At 28.5% G+C, this 20,657-nt stretch overlaps 2 protein-coding genes across 2 annotated transcripts; both read left to right on the forward strand.

Annotated features, from left to right (window-relative positions):
* Positions 1-206: 206 nt before the first annotated feature.
* On the forward strand, positions 207-8,731 carry LOC109597089 (D-beta-hydroxybutyrate dehydrogenase, mitochondrial). Its single transcript, XM_020012717.2, has 4 exons — positions 207-579; positions 4,930-5,253; positions 7,824-8,219; positions 8,420-8,731. The coding sequence occupies exons 1-4, from the start codon at positions 274-276 to the stop codon at positions 8,573-8,575; spliced, it is 1,182 nt and encodes a 393-aa protein (XP_019868276.2). The 5' UTR covers positions 207-273; the 3' UTR covers positions 8,576-8,731.
* Positions 8,732-9,466: 735 nt separating this feature from the next.
* LOC109597067 (sialic acid synthase) lies at positions 9,467-12,055 on the forward strand. Its single transcript, XM_020012698.2, has 3 exons — positions 9,467-9,706; positions 11,038-11,604; positions 11,669-12,055. The coding sequence occupies exons 1-3, from the start codon at positions 9,572-9,574 to the stop codon at positions 12,023-12,025; spliced, it is 1,059 nt and encodes a 352-aa protein (XP_019868257.1). The 5' UTR covers positions 9,467-9,571; the 3' UTR covers positions 12,026-12,055.
* Positions 12,056-20,657: the final 8,602 nt, after the last annotated feature.

Here is a 20,657-nt window from a genome sequence, read left to right on the forward strand (position 1 = left end):
AAAAATGGGACAGATTATAAAAAATGTTAATATAAAAATTGGAAATAATTATAAAAGAAGGTCGTTATTCACCTTCAAAATTGATTTGTTTAGTCGCTTCCATATTTCGTCTGACCAGGTTAAAATTAAATCGCAAAGTATGAGACATATTTTATAAGTTGCAGCATTTCGCAGTTTTAAAATAGACCCACTAGAACCGCGGATTAGGCGTTTAACAGAGGCCTTTGCCCGGGTTTTTAGAACAGTCGGTGTAAGCATACGATTCGATCGACCATGAGTGGGCCTTTCAAAAGAAGACCATCCCTTAAAACCATACCAAATGTAGGGATAATACATCCATCAGCCGCCCTAAGAAGAAAGTCATCAGTAACATTAGCACCAGTACCCGCTTCTCAACAAGAAGTACCATGGGATGTACTTGATCGTTGTTTTATGCCCATAGTATTTTGTCATGCGGCCGCTATTGTTTTAAGTACATTACTTAACGTGTTAAACATATCGCAAGTGTCCACGTTAACGTTATTTATTTGGTTTTCGATAACTACTATAGCGGCTGTGCTCTTTTATCACAATCTTAAGGTAAGTACAATTTTTACTTTTACTTCTAAATCGTTTTGAAGAATAATCCTTACAAAATTTATTTAGAAAGGAATTTTTAAACAAATTTTTAAATTAATAAAAAATTTAATTACGTGTTGTTGCGCCATAAAACACCGTATGAAATCCAATAACGACAGTTTACAAAAGTATGTTATTCTTGGCAGTTAATAAACAAAGTAATAAAAAGATAACAAATTTTATTGAGAGTACTAAATTTGTACCAAAAATAAATAAAAACATTATTAAATGATTTTATTATTACAGAGTAAATGATTTTCACACATAAAATACTTACTGAATAAATAAAACAGACTTATTTAAAAATATAAAAGCTATGATTGTGATTTATATCACTAATATTGAAATGCTTTTTTAATTAAATGTATCTTAAATAAAAGTAGTAAGATAATATTTTACTAAAACTACAATATTTAAATTATAATAATAGTAATAAATTTACATTATTTTAAGGGCCTAAATCAATCGCATGTACTGTTAGAATAGTCCCATATTAATATCAATTTATTATTAAAACAACATCCTGTTTATCAGATAAACTATTTTAGCAGAAGGTCAACATTTCTATTTCGAAGTAAATTAGATTTAACCACCCATTTTTAGTGATTTAGTGATTACACGATTTTACTCGTAATCTTAACAAGCGGAAATCTGCGGTACCTAAACATTTATTTTACGTATTAGTTTATATATAAAAATATTCTCCATTCCATTGTCCAATATTTTTCTTGAAAAGCGACTTATTAAAAATAGTTAAATGGTTTTATTTATGCAACAAAACTACTAAAATGTATTTCAGTTACTGAGATTCTATTATAATTTATCCAGTAATATACTTCAAATTTGATGATGCGAAATATAATATATATCTAATTAGTGATTTGAGATTCGTCGATCAATAAATATACTGAGCATCTCTCAGTGCTACCTCTACTGGTAGTAAAGATAATTATTTCTTACACAATAAATATACTCATTAAATTAATTTCTGATTTTATTAATAGTTAGATGTTATTGTTCAGATAAAAGCTGAAAGGGTAAACATAGATTTCTGAATCCTTCAAAATCATTCTGTATGTTAAAAATAAATCTGCTAAATTTAGAAGAAATGGTAAATAACATATTATATATCTAATTTAGTGTTTAATAAAATAATAACTAACTTAAAACATAATTATTAGAACTACAATAATATTTGATTTAATTCGGATAAGGATATGCCCACAGTATCAAGGTATAATAATATAATAATTTATATTTTATATTATTTTTCCTGTATCATTTTCGGACATTGAAATTTAATTTTCCTTCTCACTCAGTCTAACCCTTAGACATGGTAAAATAATAATTAGTCGAAATTGGAATCTATATTGACCTGATAAATTAATTATTTTAATATTAATAATGTCTAAATTTTTCACAGTATAAATATAAAAACAATTTTGTATTAAAATACTGAGAAAAATAAATGTGCATATTTTTCATCAAACAAATAATTTTCCCTAACGAATAAACCATTCCTGCAGGAGGTCGACACTTCTACTTTGAAGTAAATTAGATTTAACCACCCGTTTTCAGTGGTTAAGTGATTAAAATCCAAACAAGCGGAAATCTGCGGTACCTCAATGTTTATTTTACTTATGAATTTATATGTAAAAACAAAAATGTTCAGTGAATATTTTATTATAATTTTTATAGTTCTTTTTTTATGCAACAAACTCTACTAAAATGTATTACAATTACTGAGATTCTATTATAATTTATCCAGGAAAATTTTCAGATTCAGAATTTAATAAATATACTCAACATCTCTCAGTGCTATCTCGACTAGTTCTGAAGATAATTATTTCTATTACTTCTAACACAATAAAGCTACACATAAATCAATTTCTGATTATATAAATAGATGATTGGAATGTATTGTTCAGATGAAAGCTGAAAGAGTAAACATAGATTTCTGAATCCTTCCAAATCATACTGTATGTTAAAAATAAATCTCCTAAATTTAGAAGAAATGGTAAATAATATTATTATATATCGAATTTTGTGTTACTAACCAACTTAAATCAGAGTTATTAGAATTATTCGAAGAATATTAGATTTGGACTGAACCAATTACTATATATATATTATATATATATATATATATATATATATATTTACAGTATCAAATTTTTTGATATAAAATATTGTACCGTTTTTAAAATAAATGTCACAGTTTTATTATATGTCAGGATTGCTTAATCCTTGACAAATCCAATAAAGGCTTAATAATATATAAAACATTATTTCAAATATTTATTTAGTCATTATAGGGTTTCTGACAAGAATTAAACAGTCAATCTTTCAAATGATAAAAGATTTCAGTCAAGCAAAAAAAGTTAATTTGTAAATTCATACGAAAATAAAAGTTTTGGGAGGATCATTCTTTTTAATCTTTTTATGTTCAAAGGCAAAAATTTCGCAAACCCTATTCTAACAAAGACAATCGTGTTCTCTACTTTAACAAAGTTTAAAAAAAAATGTAAAAAGGAAAGAATTATTTTGTTCATCTTGAAAACGTTTATCTACTATTACATACTAATAAATAACAGATTTGGAGACATAAGTGCAGAGTTTTCGTTATATTTTAGACCACAGATCATAAAAATTGTTTACTATATACATATTAACAAATCCATAAATATTAATTAAATGATAATTTTATCAGATATTTATCTCTTCTAATCAATTATATTGTCAAGAATATTTTAGATTATCAGTTAGTAGTATTGATGTTAATAAGAAACAAAAGATAAATTTATTTAATCAGAAGACAAAATAAGGATATATATTGAAAATAAATTCTTTTTCCTGTTTAATATAATTGTCACAAGCAGAATTTCAGCACAGGCACATATCGGGCTTGAATCTTTCGACGTCATCCGTGCTCATTTCATCTATACATTGGCTAAGTGAAAATTAACAGTTGAGATATTGTATTAAGCGTTTTAGGGTTTGTAATTATGAAAATGGAAGAAGGATTCGCACTACGTCAGTCACACATCTTGACAAAAATTGATTAATTACAATATATTTAATACATATAAATTTATTTAAATGTGTAAAAATTGTTGTGTAAAATTTTATAGGTTAATATTTAAGTCTTAAATATATAATATTAAATAAGGGTGATAAATTTAAATTAAATAAATATAATAAATATTTTAATAAAACTGATGCTAGCTTACCTCAAAAATGATCTTGACAGCAAGTTTAAACACTTGTTGATGAAAGTTCATGAATTTCTCTTTTCATCTTTTTATCCATTTGGCATTGCTTCGAACATTTAAAAATATTTTTGTTGGTACTTTAGATGTAGTATTTTACATATAGGTACAATGTAGTTATTATAAACTTTATTTTGTACCTCAACCATAATCAAAATGCACTCGTATAAACATAACTGAGATATTATTATATGCTCAATCGGGTACATGAGCACCGACGACGTTAGCAGTTTCGTGCAACTCCACGTAGGCGTCACCTATTTTACTTATTTTAAAAATTTGTTGTGAATTCGTCGACTGCCATGTTAAAATTAAAACCACATCTTTCAATTAAACAAAGAAATCGATTATCAAATGATATGATTATATTATTGTCTATTTTGAGCTAGTATTACATTTAAAAAATATTTTTATACTTTCACAACATAATAAGTCAGCTCAAAAAAGCCCAATTTGTTATTCAAGAAAAGACTATTTTTAGAAGTGGGCTTTAGGGCTCATGTGCATGTTTTTTTTAGAAAAATTGTGTACATGAACTACTCACGTTATTTTGATGCACCTATATGCATATTTTATATTAGTAATTTTATTATTAGTATTTTCAGACAGAAATAACTTGGCACACTTTTAAGTGTCATGTTGGAATTGAATAACCTAAGTAATAAATTGAAAATATGCAATTTTGTGCTATTTATATGATGTAGGTACATTGTACAATGTATCAATTTATAGTCGAATTGTTACACAAATACTATAATAGTTGGGGTCAATTTTTTTAAAATATTCATCCGTTAATTTAGATCTGTCTAAAAAATTTCAAGAAATGCTTCTTGTTTTACTAAAGAATATTTAATGGTTTCTGTTTAGGGACCAAAATGGTTTATTAATTATTACACAATCATTTCTGTCTTAATATTAAATATTTTTATATGGTAAAAATGTGTTTAATAAACTTAAGAATAATATAAGTATATAAATAATATAATTAATTGTAAAAAAAATGCAATTATATATAAAAAATTTAATCAAATATTGTTTCCAGATCACTGTTGCGGGAAAAGCTATTCTCGTAACTGGATGTGATTCCCGAATTGGCAGTACCCTCGCCCGACATCTTGACGAACAGGGATTTACAGTTTTCGCCGGTTTCCAGGATTTAGCAAATAGTCCCCATGCTGATGAACTGAAGGAAGAATGCTCAGGGCGGTTGCACGTTTTGCAGCTAGATGTCTCTTCTGAAACTGAAATCCTGGCAGCATCCCTCTATGCTGTGGAACATTTGCCCGACGGGGCTCCAGGACTTTGGGCTGTTATTCATGCGGCTTCGTGGGTGGCACTTGGCGAAATCGAGTGGATACCTCCCCAGGTTTGTTAATTTGTGAAACTAATGAGAAGCATAAAATATATCACATGATCTTCCACCATTTGAATGGGTTACATTAAATATTTCGAAATTTGTTTCATGGCCATGTTTGACAAATATATTCAGTTTTAGTAAAATTAAAATAGTTTAATGAAAAAGTTGAAATTAATATAAATAATTAAATTAATATTAAAAATTAAAAAAAATACAGTGTAAAATCTTAATAGACGTAATGATATTTAATTTTAAATGGACTTCCTTCCATAGATTACAGTTGTTTACAGCATAAATATACAATAGAAAATTTTTCTTGAAGTAATTTGAATGACATTTTTTGCAAATTTGAATCCATTCATCCAGATAACGTAATCATGTCGATTTTATGAAAATATTATATTGACATTATTTGAGGTTTTTTTCAGTAACAGCAGGAAAAAATCGGATAAAAGCAATGAAAACTATTTTACCTAAAAATTACTAAAGACCTTCAAGAAAAATTTTAAATTTGACTATAAAACTTCGAAAAACAGAAAAAACAAGTGTATGCAATTTATTACTGAATAATTGATGACCCATTGTATAATTCACTAGTAGGACTTCTTCAGTTCTGTGACAGATTTTTTCATAGACAGTGATTTCGAACACCGCTACCAAATTTATAATATTGTAATCTTTTAGACCTATTATTAATTATAATGTGTTGTGATCAAAGAGCTGAATATCGACACATAGTTATAAACACCTACTTGTTCTTTTTATCTTTGTTTTTTACTTTTATTTTTGATCTAATGACAGTCATTCTTTATAGTATATTTATAGTATTTTAAAAATAAAATGTAATATATTATAGTGTTGTGTTTACATCCAAATATCTCAAATGTGCTGTGAGCACAGAGCTGAGTGTCGGCACGTAGTTATAAACACTGTTTTTTATATTTTTTGTCGTAATCCGATTTTTTTAGATTTATTTCTGATTTATTACCATTGTTTTATTATTATTATTATTATTATTATTATTATTTATTACCATTTATTATATATTGTGTTTTAAAATTAAAATTTGTTGAGTTTACATTTAAATATCTCGGGAATGGTGTATAAAATAAAAAAAATTAAAATATACCGTGAATGAACCATAATGCCAAAAGATATTTTAAAACTTATTTTGATGCAACTTTTACAACAATAATATTACTGTTATATAATTTATTAATTTGACGATCTATTTTTAGCACTTCTGCTATAGCTGCCAAATTGATGTAGGTCAAGTCATTTATTTATAAATAATTTCTTTTGAATGCATTATGAAATACATTTATTAATATCTGTTATTTTTGATAATCAACCACAAAAAATTTTATGTGTTATGTTTTTCATTAAATTCAAGTTTCTGTTTTTAATTCTCTACTTCTATTTTTAGTTGGAAATTGATTAATTATAAGTATAAAAATTTATTTCTCTACCAAGGTGATGAGAAAATTTTGACTAACATCTTCAAAATGTTTACATACTAAATATTATAAAAAATATTGCTAAATAAAATCAGTAGCAGAATTATTAGTTATTCTTCTGATCAACTAAGTTATGGAAGAAAGTATGAAAAATATCTGACAAATGAAATATTGACATGACACATTGAAATATTGAGATATGCATTTTAATAAAACTGAAACAATATTTTATTATAAAATTGGCTTATAGAGCTTATATAATACGTAATTTGATCCACCTCGCAAATCTATATACTCAGAAACTCTTCTAAGAATGCTACAGATTATTCCTGAGACCTCAATTATTTCAGGGTCTCTGATCGTCTAGGAAGGTCAATTAATTTTCTTCTTATAACATTATACATACAGTACAAATAGAGTTTGATCCTTTTGAATTCTGAAAGAGACATCATGTACAATAGAGACAGTAAGTCTCCCACTATTGGGTAGATGAATGTCTCTGTCATACATGATGTCTCTCTCTAAATTCAGACGGGTCAGACGCTTTTCCTACTGTATATTCCATTGTAGATAAGTAAACATATTTTTGAATCATGCCAACATAATATGAACATAAGGTACGACTCATATCTTAACACTTCCTGTCTGTATGGGTGTACGTACTTACATGCATAGTACCCAGTATATTCTCACAGGGACTCCAACATAAATAAACTTCCCAAGTCATTAGATGATATTAGATATTTCGGATGACTTTTTTCTCACTGAGTTCTTCTGACTCTTTGACGACCGTCATTTAAACCATTTAAATAGGGTTAATTTTTATTAGTTGGGTTATCAGAATAAATGATGAAATTGAAATAAATAAAATAACTAAACAAAAACAATTAGATTCAACTTAATTTCTTTCAATGCTCAACAGAAAGATGTACAATGATATTTGACAAGATTTAAATATAGTTTAAGTTTATTATTTCTTGATGTTAATATCTCATTGGGAGTGGTAGATTATGATAAATATAATTGAGAATTTTTATACAAAATTTTCTTGTAATTTTTTGCTTTTTTTGACCAATGTATGCCTGGATTCCTTTCTATATTATATATTTTATTTTATTATAGGTTATCAAAAAAGCAACTGATATTAACCTACTAGGACCCACTCGAGTTAATCAAATAATGCTCCCACTGATCCGCCGCGCTCGTGGTCGTATCATCATGTTAACATCTGGTTTATGCAAAGTGGCGACTCCGGTTAGAGGTATTCATTGCGCCATCCTTGCCGCCCTCGAATCACAGGCTGAGTGTCTCAGAAAGGAATTGAGACCTCGTGGCGTGGATGTAGTTGTGGTGGCCGCTGGAGAATACACCTCGGGCAATTCATGGCTCTCCGATGAAACTATTGTTGAACAGGCCAAGGAAATGTGGGCGCAGCTTTGCTCAGAACAACGGACCAGTTACGGCAAGGATTACTTTGAAACTGCCATCAGAAGTTTGGAAAAATATACGAAACCTCAGGTAATAATATAAAAAATAATTTTAAATCATGAAAGAAGACTCCACTTACGTCCTGTTTCTTTGTTTGTCTTTGTATTATTATTAATTAGTAATTTTTTGTATTATTAAAATTCAAACTACTTAAGTAAGACAACTTACTGTTAATAATAAAAACAGTTGTATTCATTTTATTTACAGAACTATTTGTTTATATGTTACAGGAAGCTGACCTATCATCTGTTCTGAAAGCTCTAAATGATGCAGTAATCCGTACGTTCCCACTTCCAAGATACACACCTGTTTCTAGAAAAGAAAAGTTACAAGCATTTATAGCGGACCATTTGCCCCGTGCAGTATACGACGTTATCTACTCCTAAGTATGAACGAACATTTAGAGTGTTAACATAAATTATTCTTTGTTTCTCGATTATTGTGTGTGACGATAGATTTAGTTGTCATAAAATGTATCTAATTAGGATTATAATAAAATAGTATTTTGATTAAAATATTTAGATAAATTTGAGTTACTTATATATTATTTATTTTTCCATATGTTAAAAAATTTAATAATTTTGTGGACGAATTTTGTCCAAGATTTTTTTTAATAAGCAAAAAATAGGTATATCTTTTATTTCATGGTTAATGGTTATTATTAGACAATAAAAGTAAATAAACATAAGATTGATTCCACTCTATCCTTAATTGATATAAATCTTATGCTTTTTTAACAAACAATAATTTTGGTTAAAATAATAATATTTGAGAAAACACTCTTGACTTCCGTTCCTGATGTATTTACGTGACTATACTGAATTTGCTAATAATTCTGTTAATACACATAATTCATATCAACAACTTTCCTAAAAATCATATACAGATTAGATCTTCTGTTTATTAAAAACAACCCAAAGGTATGTAAGATGTTTAAGGTTTAAAAATAACATAACTAAAGAAAGATGAACAGGTAACTGTGGAAATTATAGTATATAAATACAAAAATTATGAGAAATTCAAAGCAAACTGGGCTAGGAGTTAAAAAAAAATAATCAAAGACTAAAAAATATTTTAGAGTTGATTAAAAAACAACGAAATGTAATGCAACTTTTTCTGTAATGACTCAATTAGATGGACATATCTCGTTCATATCAAAAAGACTATTTGTGACCTCACTGTATAAGTAATTCTTACTACTTTCTCTATAATTACACATACTGCATTCATTTCATTTTTTGTATATTGACCTGTGACATTTATCACTTAATGATCATTTAATGTTAGAGTGTTCTCAATTTAACATTGAATAATTCTCTAAATATTCATTTAGTGACTACTACTAGACGAACTATCAGCAGTACAGTTTAAATTGGCAGAATATGGAACCGAAAGTGTTGAAATTAAATAATGATATTGCAATTGGACATGGAAAAAAAACATTTATCATCGCTGAGGTTGGTCAAAATCACCAAGGTTCTGTGGAAATTGCTAAAGAATTAATAAATGTTGCAAAAGTAAGTAAAGTAAATGTTTAACTGTTTTGATGCATGATTGGTGATGGACGAGTGGAAACTCCTTTTGGGCACATTAAACAATTAGTACTAATTTTTTTTGTAATTGTAACTTAGAGTTAGATCATATAAACATTATTGAAGAACTGACAGCATTCAGTTGTCTACAGGTTGTTTCATAACTTATCCGAAATTTTTTAACCAGATATGCACTTCTAAATAATAAGTCGATTTCTTAAAAAATTCTAATAAAAGTCCAACAGAAAACGAGATAAAAAATATTAAAGTTTGAAACAAATCACAGTTACACATTTTAGATTTCTGTTTTGTATTTCCTACCCTAGATGATGTTCCATATATATATAATTAGTATATTTTGAATACAAATAGAATGATAAATTGGGATAATAATTTAACATAATACAATAATTTATGGTTACCATATACCGGGTTTCCACAAATCCATTAGACAAGGCATAACTTCTAGGACACTGTGTAAATCAAAAAGATCTGGAATAGGTAAATGGTTTGGAGAGAGTAGAGTTTTCGAATATTTTTCTCTTTTGGTTTTTCGGTTTTTGGAAATGGTTCCGTTTTATAATTCTTAAGTGAAATACCCTGTATATTTTCACATTTTTATATTTCTGAGATAGTTCTTGATCAGACTGTGACATTAAAAAAAAATACGCCTACCAATTTGCACTAGCATCATGCATTTGATAAATTTAAAAAACAAAATTCTGGATTATATTGCTGAGCAATTTTTTTAAAATTCAAATAATTTTTGTCCTGGTTGTTATGTTAAAAAAATGTATATTGACAATTAATTCTCTTTTATAAATTTAAAACAATTACACAGTTAAACAATAAAAAAATAAAGAGTTTAATTTTACTGATTTTACTTATACTATTTAAAATTTTATTACTACAATTATTTTGTAATTAGTATTTTAATTAATTCTACACTAATATATTGTAAAATTCCCATTATAATGAATAACCCCTTTTTTAAATTTTCTACCAATACTGTATCTTCAAAATCATATGGGATAAAGGCATTTTACTTATTATATGATATCTCAAAGAAGTGGTTCATGTCATGCCAAATTCGATTTCTTGAAGCCTCAAATATTCCGTTCAAAAACTGAAAAAAATATTTAGTAGATATGCTATGTTTTGTGAGAGAGTACTAAAGTTTATCTATCATTGATTCGGACCACTATAATAAATCGGTCAATCATTGGACTACACTATGTGTGACATAAATGTTATTTATAATTTAAATACTTAATTGTTGAAATTATATTTAATTTATACAATCGTTTGTATTCCAGAATTGTGGAGTAGATTGCGTAAAATTTCAAAAAACATGTCTTACCGACAAATTTAACAAGTTGGCCCTACAAAAACCATATGTATCTGTAAATTCATGGGGAACGACTTATGGTGAACACAAAGCATATTTAGAGTTCACCGATGAAGAATTTCTTGAACTTCAAAGTTATGCCGCACGTTTAGGACTCATATTCACGGCATCAGCTATGGATTCCACTTCACTTCATTTTCTGGCTAAAATTGGAGTACCTTTTATTAAAATAGGTTCAGGAGACGCAAACAACTTCATATTATTGGAAGAAGCTGCCCAACTGAATATTCCATTAGTTATTTCCACGGGAATGCAGGATCTAGAAACAGTTCAACATATTTATAAATTGGTGTCAAAGTATCATAAAAACTTTGCACTGTTGCATTGCTTGTCAAGCTATCCCTGTCCGTACGAGGAAATAAATTTAAATGTTTTGAATTTATATAGAACTACATTCAACGATATTAATATAGGATACTCGGGACACGAACTTGGAACCCATATAACTGTGGCTTCAGTTGCAATGGGTGCTAGGGTAAATATTAAATACTTTATGTTACAATTATTTTTTATTAATGATATTAATAATACATTTTAAGATTGTAGAACGACATATAACTCTTAATAAGAATCAAAAAGGATCAGATCACAAATGTTCCCTAGAACCAGAAGAACTGTCAGAATTGGTTCGAAATATTCGTATCTTGGAATTAGCACTCGGACAACCGATAAAAAAATTACAAAAATCTGAAGAAGACTGTTATGAAAAATTAGGAAAAACTATAGTTTCAAGAAAATGTCTTAATGTAGGACACAAACTTAAAAGAAGTGATTTAGTAATAAAAGTAGCTCAACCCAAAGGAATAGACGGATCTCAGTTGGATAAAATTGTAAACAAATGTCTAGGTCGAAGTGTTTCTGAAGATGAATCTATACTTCCGGAATATTTAATTTAGGTATTATATTATTAGGACTTTAAATAAGTTTGTGCCTTTTTTACAAAATAAAAATATTTAACTCAAAGTATTGCTCATTACTAGCCTATTATTATCTCCCATCTTCCTGGCAGCATATAAAAACCCTATAACCTTTAAGGCTGTCCAAGAGTCAATCTATTCTTTAGTATATTCGTAAGAATAGGAGCCCTGCTCAGCTCAGGCCATGTGCCATCGAAGAGAATAGTTAACATGAGGCTAAGCAAGTTATGTAACAAAATCTATTTGTCGTGTCTCTGTTCATAGCGGCCGTTTTTCTGTTAGAACACGACTCAAACTCATCAATTGAAGTCATTCGTTTTGAGTAGCTGATAATAAATTATATCCTACATATCCTACCAAATGCGGAGAAGTTTCGAACCATGAAGATTTACTTCAGTGGACGATATTGATGCATGTCTGCCCTACGATTTGTAAATCCACTTTTCATAGCTAGTCACGATACCGTGTAACAATTCTTTCCTTTTGAATCCGTTGACTCATCTACTTCTAATATTTTTCCATGTTCTATTAGCGTCTAACATCGGACTTGATCAAGTAATTTCTCCAATTATTTGTCTTAAAACTTGGTTAGTACGCCAGAACGATCTTTATCTTTTATCCATTCAGTTTCAGCATGTCATATCTGACGGAGCATTGTCGGTGCAATAATTCTGTCTGCTTTAGCTGCTTAGTATACACTGAAATTTAAGATTAGATATAGCTGTATAGATAGATGGATTTCTTGCAGCTTCGAAATGATGTTACATGCACGAAGTACTGTTTTCTGCCATTTTTAAAGAAATAGGGAAAATTTATTCAAGGTCCTAACATATGAAAGATCTAATTATTTATTTTTATTTTTAAAATTTAAGACTTTAATACCTATTCTTTACATTTAGGTAACATTTACCTCGGAAAATGTGTTTTGCCTTTGAATAAATTGTTTTAAGAGTAATTCAATATTTAAAAAATACAATACATATATGTAAATTATAAGGATATCTGTGTATGTCGTGGTGTATAAATATCATTACGAAAATTTATATATATGATTTGATGTAATAGAAATAAACTAGATGTTTAAAAACTCTTTATGGATTTTCTAAGTCGCACAATCTTTGGGATAGAGTCTTTCTATCAAACGACAATGAAACATTTCTATTAGGCGAATATCTGGTATCGATTTTTTTTACAAAGGAAATTGAATACAGCGAAACAACTAGAGAGTAAGTACTTCTAAGCGAGACTTGGAGGGTAGTGGAGTGTGTGTGATTCAGATTAAAGAATCTACTTAAAAAAGCCCCAATAATAAAATACAGTTAATTATTAATTTCTTTAATACAATCGAAAAGGTTAATTTTAAAAATTGCATTAAAAATAAATTAAATACTTTTTGCCAACTATACTATATAAGATAACAGTAAATAATTCAATATTTTTCTAAATGTCAAGTTGATATAAAGCCACAAATTAGTTATAATCATACAAACAGTTCTGTAATCATTTATTAGTAAAATATTATAAAAAATTAGCTAATATATGTTTTTGAGACATATAAGAAGACAACTAGAAACATGTCTAGCAACTTGAAATATTGAAGAAATTCTTCAGATCAAATCAGTCTAAAAAATTATCTAATTCAAACAAGAAATTTTCCTATCATGACTGACATGTCAAAATTCTTAATTTAAAAAACCTATTACCTAAATGTGTTTAGACAGAACCTCTATTTTATTTAAACCGACCCTAATGTGTATTAATACAAAAATAGGAGTAATGTCGATTTCAATAAATATTCTATCTAGAATACTACAAATACAATAAACAAACTCATAACTAAGTGACTTGTGTAAATTTTGAATTCCAACAGTCCAAACGATTCATCGATCGATTGACGATATTATTTACTGAATATCCTTGCAAGAACTATAGTAAAATCAAAATTAGTTTTTAATGGCCATCATAAATTGATCCTCACACAATATCAACAACAGGTAGCACTAGTTATGAACAATTTAACAAAAATTTATATAAAAGTTGAAGACTTTGAAGACTATCATACTAGACCAGAGAAAAAGTACTTAAAACACCTGTACAAATTATTAAGAATGCAATTCTACCCTATAAAAATTTCACGTCATCGAAAAATTTATTTAATGAAGGAATTAGTAAAAATAATTAAGCATTTACTATAGCCGAGGTATTTACCACTGAACATGTTATTTTCTTAATCTGATTGATTCAGTTGAAGCAATCCCAAAATCGCATGTCATACAGAACTATCTAAAATCGATTAAATCTTGAATAATTTCAATGTGAAAGATTTAAATTAAAAAATGTAAACTAAATGCTAATGCAGATTCACTTCTAACCTGAATATATATGAAACAAATTCAGAACCAACCCTTATTTTCCAGTATAAGTAAAAATTTAATGAAAGTCCTCTGGAAGCCCTCACTGATTTCAATATAGCGTTAATAATGTTTATTTAATTACACAAGTACAAGAATATGATTAGGAAATAGAGGAAGGCAATAATACAATTTATAATAACCACGCAATTTCCATTTGAGGATACGAACGTTGTAAATTCTTAACAATAATTGCATTTAATAAAAATGTACAAGTATATTTGTTCGAGAGATCAGAAGCAATAACTCAAATCAACATCATGAGTATCAGATGTCGGTCCTAAATTTAAATCATATAAAGTCTTTTTTGCAGACCACGGAATGCAGAATTTTATTACTTTTTTATTATTTAAACGTATAATAGACCTTTCTTTTCCTTTTCTAAAATTTAAATGTCTTCTTGCAACCATTGAATATAATAGTTCCATATAGAGTAAAACATATTTTAAATTTATACCACATACATATTGACTAGTGATGAAAATATTCGTTGCTTTTGGGAAATCGTTAGTATTCATTACACAGCAGTTGAGTATTCGTTATTTATAATTATTACTCTATTTTCTTAATTGTTTAGGTACAGAATACCACAATCAAAACACGATTACTCTTTAAATTTATTTAATAAAATAATAAGCATAAAGATCTCCACATAAATATGGAACATGATTATTTTTTAATCAATTTTGAACAACTTTGTATACGTGTTTCGAATTATTATGATGCATGTAAACAAATTGGATTCATTATTTTAAAGTACTCTCCCAAAAATTGAACAATGCAGACAAATTGGAAGAATCAGTAAGTGGTATTTTGTGCACTTTTACAGTTTTATATATAATAATATATAAATATCTGGAATTGTGTCGTTATGGCATAAGGAAAAAAAAGGTAAATACCGATTTTTACTAGTTTAATAAAGCAGATTATAAATATTGGTCAAAATATATTCTTCTTCTCTTATACAGACAGAAAATGAATAAGACCAGCGGCTTGCAATCGGTTAACTTTTCCTCATGTCAATTTTTAATTTGCTGTAGTACCCTAACAAATCATTTTCGAATAGGACATATAAGACGAAATTGTTTATTACTTATGGAACATCTTGTATAATCATACGTGTTGTGCAAAATATATTTTTTTGTCTAGGACTTTATAGTTAGAATGGATATTTTTCTAATACGATAATTAGAGTTTAACAAAATTTATATTTGATGTTATTCCAACTTTCTTTTTCAATTTAGGTTAATTAAACCTCTTAATTGCTTAATCAAGTGAATTTTATTTCCTTATTGGATAGAGTATTTTTTAACTGTTTAAGATAACTAGTATAGTTTTAAGTGTCCAACAATGATCTGGTTAAACTGTAATATCTAATACGCCGAGACGGCAGTGCACGGTAATACAGAATGTGACTGTATACCGCCTGACGTCAATGAAGTGGCAGACCACTTACGAACGCGATAGTACATATATATGTTTGTATAAATTAAAAATTTTTAATATGTATTTTTTTATTAAACTTATTTTATATTTTAATTATTTTTTAGATGAAATGCCACCGAAACGATTATCGACTTCGGTGACTGATAAAAAGAGATGCCGAAAATCAGTTACGCTAGGAACTAAACTAAAAGTATTACGTCGTTTAGAAGCTGGAGAGAAAATTGTTGAAATTTGCAAGGCAATGGAACTTGCAAAATCTACCATTTAAACTATTCGCGATAAAAAAGGAGACATTAACTGGATTATGGAAAAAATGGAAAAACTATTGATTTTATGGATTGAGGATAATAACAAACGGAGAATGCCAATGAGTCAAATGACTATCCAGGAAAAAGCTTTAAGTATTTTCGAAAATTTGAAGAAAGGAGATGCCGGTGAATCTGCTGAAGATGTTACATTCCAAGCAAGCAGAGGATGGTTTGAAAAATTTAAAAATAGATTTAATTTGCATAATTTCAAAATGAAAAGTGAAGCAGTTAGCGCCGATGAGGCCGCATTTAAGGAATATCCCAAAATTTTAAAGGGAATTATTGAAAGAGGTGGTTATAAACCTGAAAAAGTGTTTAACGTAGACGAAACAGGGCTTTATTGGAAGCGAATGCCTGATCGCACGTACATTTCAAAAACAGAAAAATCTGCGCCTGGTTATAAAGTGTCTAAAGAACGATTAACTTTGCTACTTGGTGCAAATGCAGCGGGTGATTTTAAACTAAAACCACTTTTAATATATTTGTCCGAAAATACAAGGCCAATCAAATACCCGTCATATGGAGAATCAACAAAAAAGCTTGGATGACTAAAGCTATTTTTGAGGATTGGTTCAAAAATCATTTTTGTACAAAAGTGAAAAAATATTTTCGAGACAATAACTTAATCAACAAGGCTTTGCTAATTTTGGATAATGCACCAGGACATCCTACTAATTTATCCAAACTATCTGAAGATGTCATGATTGAGTACCTTCCGAAAAATACAACAGCTTTGATCCAACCAATGGATCAGGGTGCAATAGGCATATTACCTACGCCGAACTTTCCGACAACTTATAAGGGAAATCGATGGTAAATCTTCAATTAAAACATTTTGGAAAAACTATAACATCAAGGATGCTGTTGACAGCATCAGTGAATCATGGAAGGAATTAAAATTAACAACAATGAACCATGCTTGGAAAAAATTATGGCCAGAATGTGTAAAAAGTACTGATGCAGAAGCTAATTTCCTTCCTGAAATTAGGCAAAACATTTTGGATCTAACACATGATCTCGGCTTTCAAGGTTTGAACGAACGTGATGTGCTTGATGGACTTGAAGCCGATGGGGAATCGTTTTCATATGAGGAACTCATTCACTTGCAAGCAGAACCGGCATTTGATGAAGAGACTGAGCTTGTTGTATCCAAACAGTTAACATTAAAACATTTGTCGAAAGTTTTTTCCTATTTCGAACAAGGAATAAACATCCTCCTTGAAAACGATCCTGATGTCGAACGTAGCGCTAAAGTTTCTCGAAGAATTAACTCAACCATTAACTGTTATAAATCACTGAAGAACGAAATAGATAAGAAGGCAAGACAAAGAACGTTGGATAATTTTTTTAAACCAGGCCCATCAGTACCAGCGAAAAATGATGATATGCAGGTTACCATTTCTTCATCGTCTTTAGATTAAAGCTATTTAAAAAAATATGTAAATTTGTAACATGAAGTTATTTAATTTTTGTTTGTTATTATTTTATGTACAAATGTACTTGTATATTATTATTATATGTATATTTGATTTAAATGGAATAAAAGGATAAAATGCATTTTGAATGATATACCAAGTTACAAAATTAACAAATATATATATTCTATTCTGTCAGTACTTAATCTGTCAGTTTATCCTTTGATTAGTGAATAATTGCAATAGCATTGTTCATTTTATAGTTTTCTTAAAATTACAATTGTAAAAATTATCGTTATGGAATAAGGTGGTAACCAGCTCCCACTTAATTACTTTTCACATCAACACTGTTTAGAAATGTGAGAGCTGAATTCTTGACTAGAATTAGAGAACATGATATTTTACATGGTATTAATTTTTATAACCTTGTTTTTATAATCAAAAAAGTAATCGCCATTGTAGTTGTTGTAAGTTCAAAGACTTGATTTTGAATAGATAGCCGACAGTCCTTGTCCAAAATGACCTAATTTTTTACATTTGGTATATTCCAATTTTTGTTAATACACCGCAGTTCCGTGATCTTTTAAACGAAGATTCAGCTGTCCGTTGTAATGATGGTCCTGCATTCGAATATTCCGTGTAGTCTTGAGTTAATGCATCTAGTGTTTGATAGCTACTAGTATTAAACTTTTGCCTTTTTCTTTTATAAATCTACTTTAACCTAATTTTTATTGTGATGTACGTCTACGGTTACACATATATAATGCATAAATCAATACTTTTAAAGATTTTGTTGAATAAATTTGATTAAAAATATAAATATAAAAATATATTAGTGATTGCCAATATTTTTCAAACGAAAAACGTTGTATGTTCAGTGAAGTATTACTCATACTTCACAGTAGTTTAATATATGAATAGATCGTTAATTAAGAAAGGTCGTGCTATGATATACCGTGCTGACTTAGATTAAAGTTTTTGGAGTTAAGCAGTTCTAACTGCCACATATTTAATAAATTTTATCCCTACTAAAACATACGATATAAATTATGCCATCATCAAAAGACCAAATTAATAACTTAAAAGTATTAAGTTCTGTCGTTGCTTATACATAATAAACTAGAATAAATAAATATAATGTATTCAAAGGTATACTGGTGAAACAAATGGTTATAAAGTTTTCAAAGACGTTGTAAGTTTAGTAGTTCGTGAAGGGATCTTTGGTGGAATACATTGTAAAATATCACGGCCTATTTTAACATTCGGTGAAATTGAATGCAAATAAAACAAAATACCTAAAGCGTAAGAAAATATATTAACAAATATGACACCGATAAATGTGATGATGGATATTATCTCAATCCTTCAAATGGTAAGTAATGAATCCGAAAATGCTTTACTGAGAAGATGTGGGAGAAATAAAAACTGTCAGTTGATCTCAATCATTAGTCTGTACTGCCTTTATTAAGAAATAAACAGCTATAGATGAAACTGACTTCCAACGAAGAAGTTCATACTTTTTTAGAATATTGTTACTAGTTTCTAAACTAAAAATGTTTAATTTTTAAAAATGTGTTCACAATTATAAGTATATTTTTGGAAAATGATGTTATAATTGCCACAAGAAATATTAATAAAATATAAAATTTTAAAAAAATATCAGCAAGATTAACATTAACATTAAGGAAATGAATCAGGAATTACCTTAGACTAAAGGACCTAGGTATGTTAAATAATATTAAATAAATTTAATGCGAATAATGGCAATAAAATTAGTACTTCATTACCAACAAAACAACTACATTTAATTCAAATGAAATATTGTAAGTTCCTTGTCCAAACTTAATAGATTGTTAAATGTTAATGTTGTATTAATATATCAACATATATAGATATCAAAGTGAAAATATTAAAAAACTTTGTTTTAATATATATTATTAAGTTTTCGTTATTTCTTTCTGCATGGAATTTCATTCATTTTCACCTGCCAGGAAGTACTATATGTAACCTTAAATATCAGTATAAGCCAGTTCACCTTAGTGTAAACAAAGTATTTTTTTAGTTTTGGTTTTAGTTTTGTTCCAGAAGCAAGGACATTCGGTGTCGAATGATTCGAAGCTGAGAAACGTCGAACGACCTTTTCTCCCGTGTACTGTTTCAACGGTCGAAAATAAGTGGTTTTTTGCACCGTATTGTGTCTTGATTTTAATTGAGCTGTCGCTATATGAATAAGGAGTGTATTCACTTGACATAGCCCCTTCCGATGTTCACCTATTTCGTTCTATAATACGTAACCTCTCTGAGCAGCGCTTTCATTCTTACGACGTCACTAAAAAATGAATAGATAGCCCCAAAAGACACATGTCCGGCGAGGAATTTATATATAGCCAGAAAGATGGGAGGAAGTAGTGGCTAGTATTGGCCAATACTTTGCGTGAAATATTATTATTGCTTATACTTTAAATAAAGCTTTTATTTTGAAAAAAACCAGCGAGAACAAAATTTAGCTGCAGTTTTATATTCTGAAGGAAATTCGTCAAGGAAATTAAATTAAAATAAATAAAATAAAGCCAATAACTATTTTTCAAAAGAACGAAGGTTGCATGCATTTAAATAAGTAATAAATAGATGTACAGGTTTTCGGTATATTGTATGGTCTAAATGTTCACCCATCCTTTTTACTAGCACATCCAAAAAAGGTATTTGGTTCTCCTTCTACAATTCCATTGTGAATTTGATATTGGTTGGGAGTTTAGGTGTTTTAGAAACTGATGTTTTACTGATAGATGAAGTATTTGAAATGGTGATTTCAGTATTAATCGATCAACCACGTCTTAGATATTCTTTATGGTTTTCAGGAATTTTACCAGCCACTTAATATAACAGACACGTTTTCTGTAGGATATGGTACCACAGTAGTTCTAAGTATATCCATATATTTAAATCTGACCATAATACCATTTCACTAATGATCCTACACAAAAGCCAGAGAGCACTTTCTCATAATACCGCCACTTTTATTTTTAATGAC

Source organism: Aethina tumida, chromosome 3 (assembly GCF_024364675.1).
Source record: "Aethina tumida isolate Nest 87 chromosome 3, icAetTumi1.1, whole genome shotgun sequence".
In the NCBI taxonomy this organism is placed as follows: Eukaryota; Metazoa; Arthropoda; class Insecta; order Coleoptera; family Nitidulidae; genus Aethina; species Aethina tumida.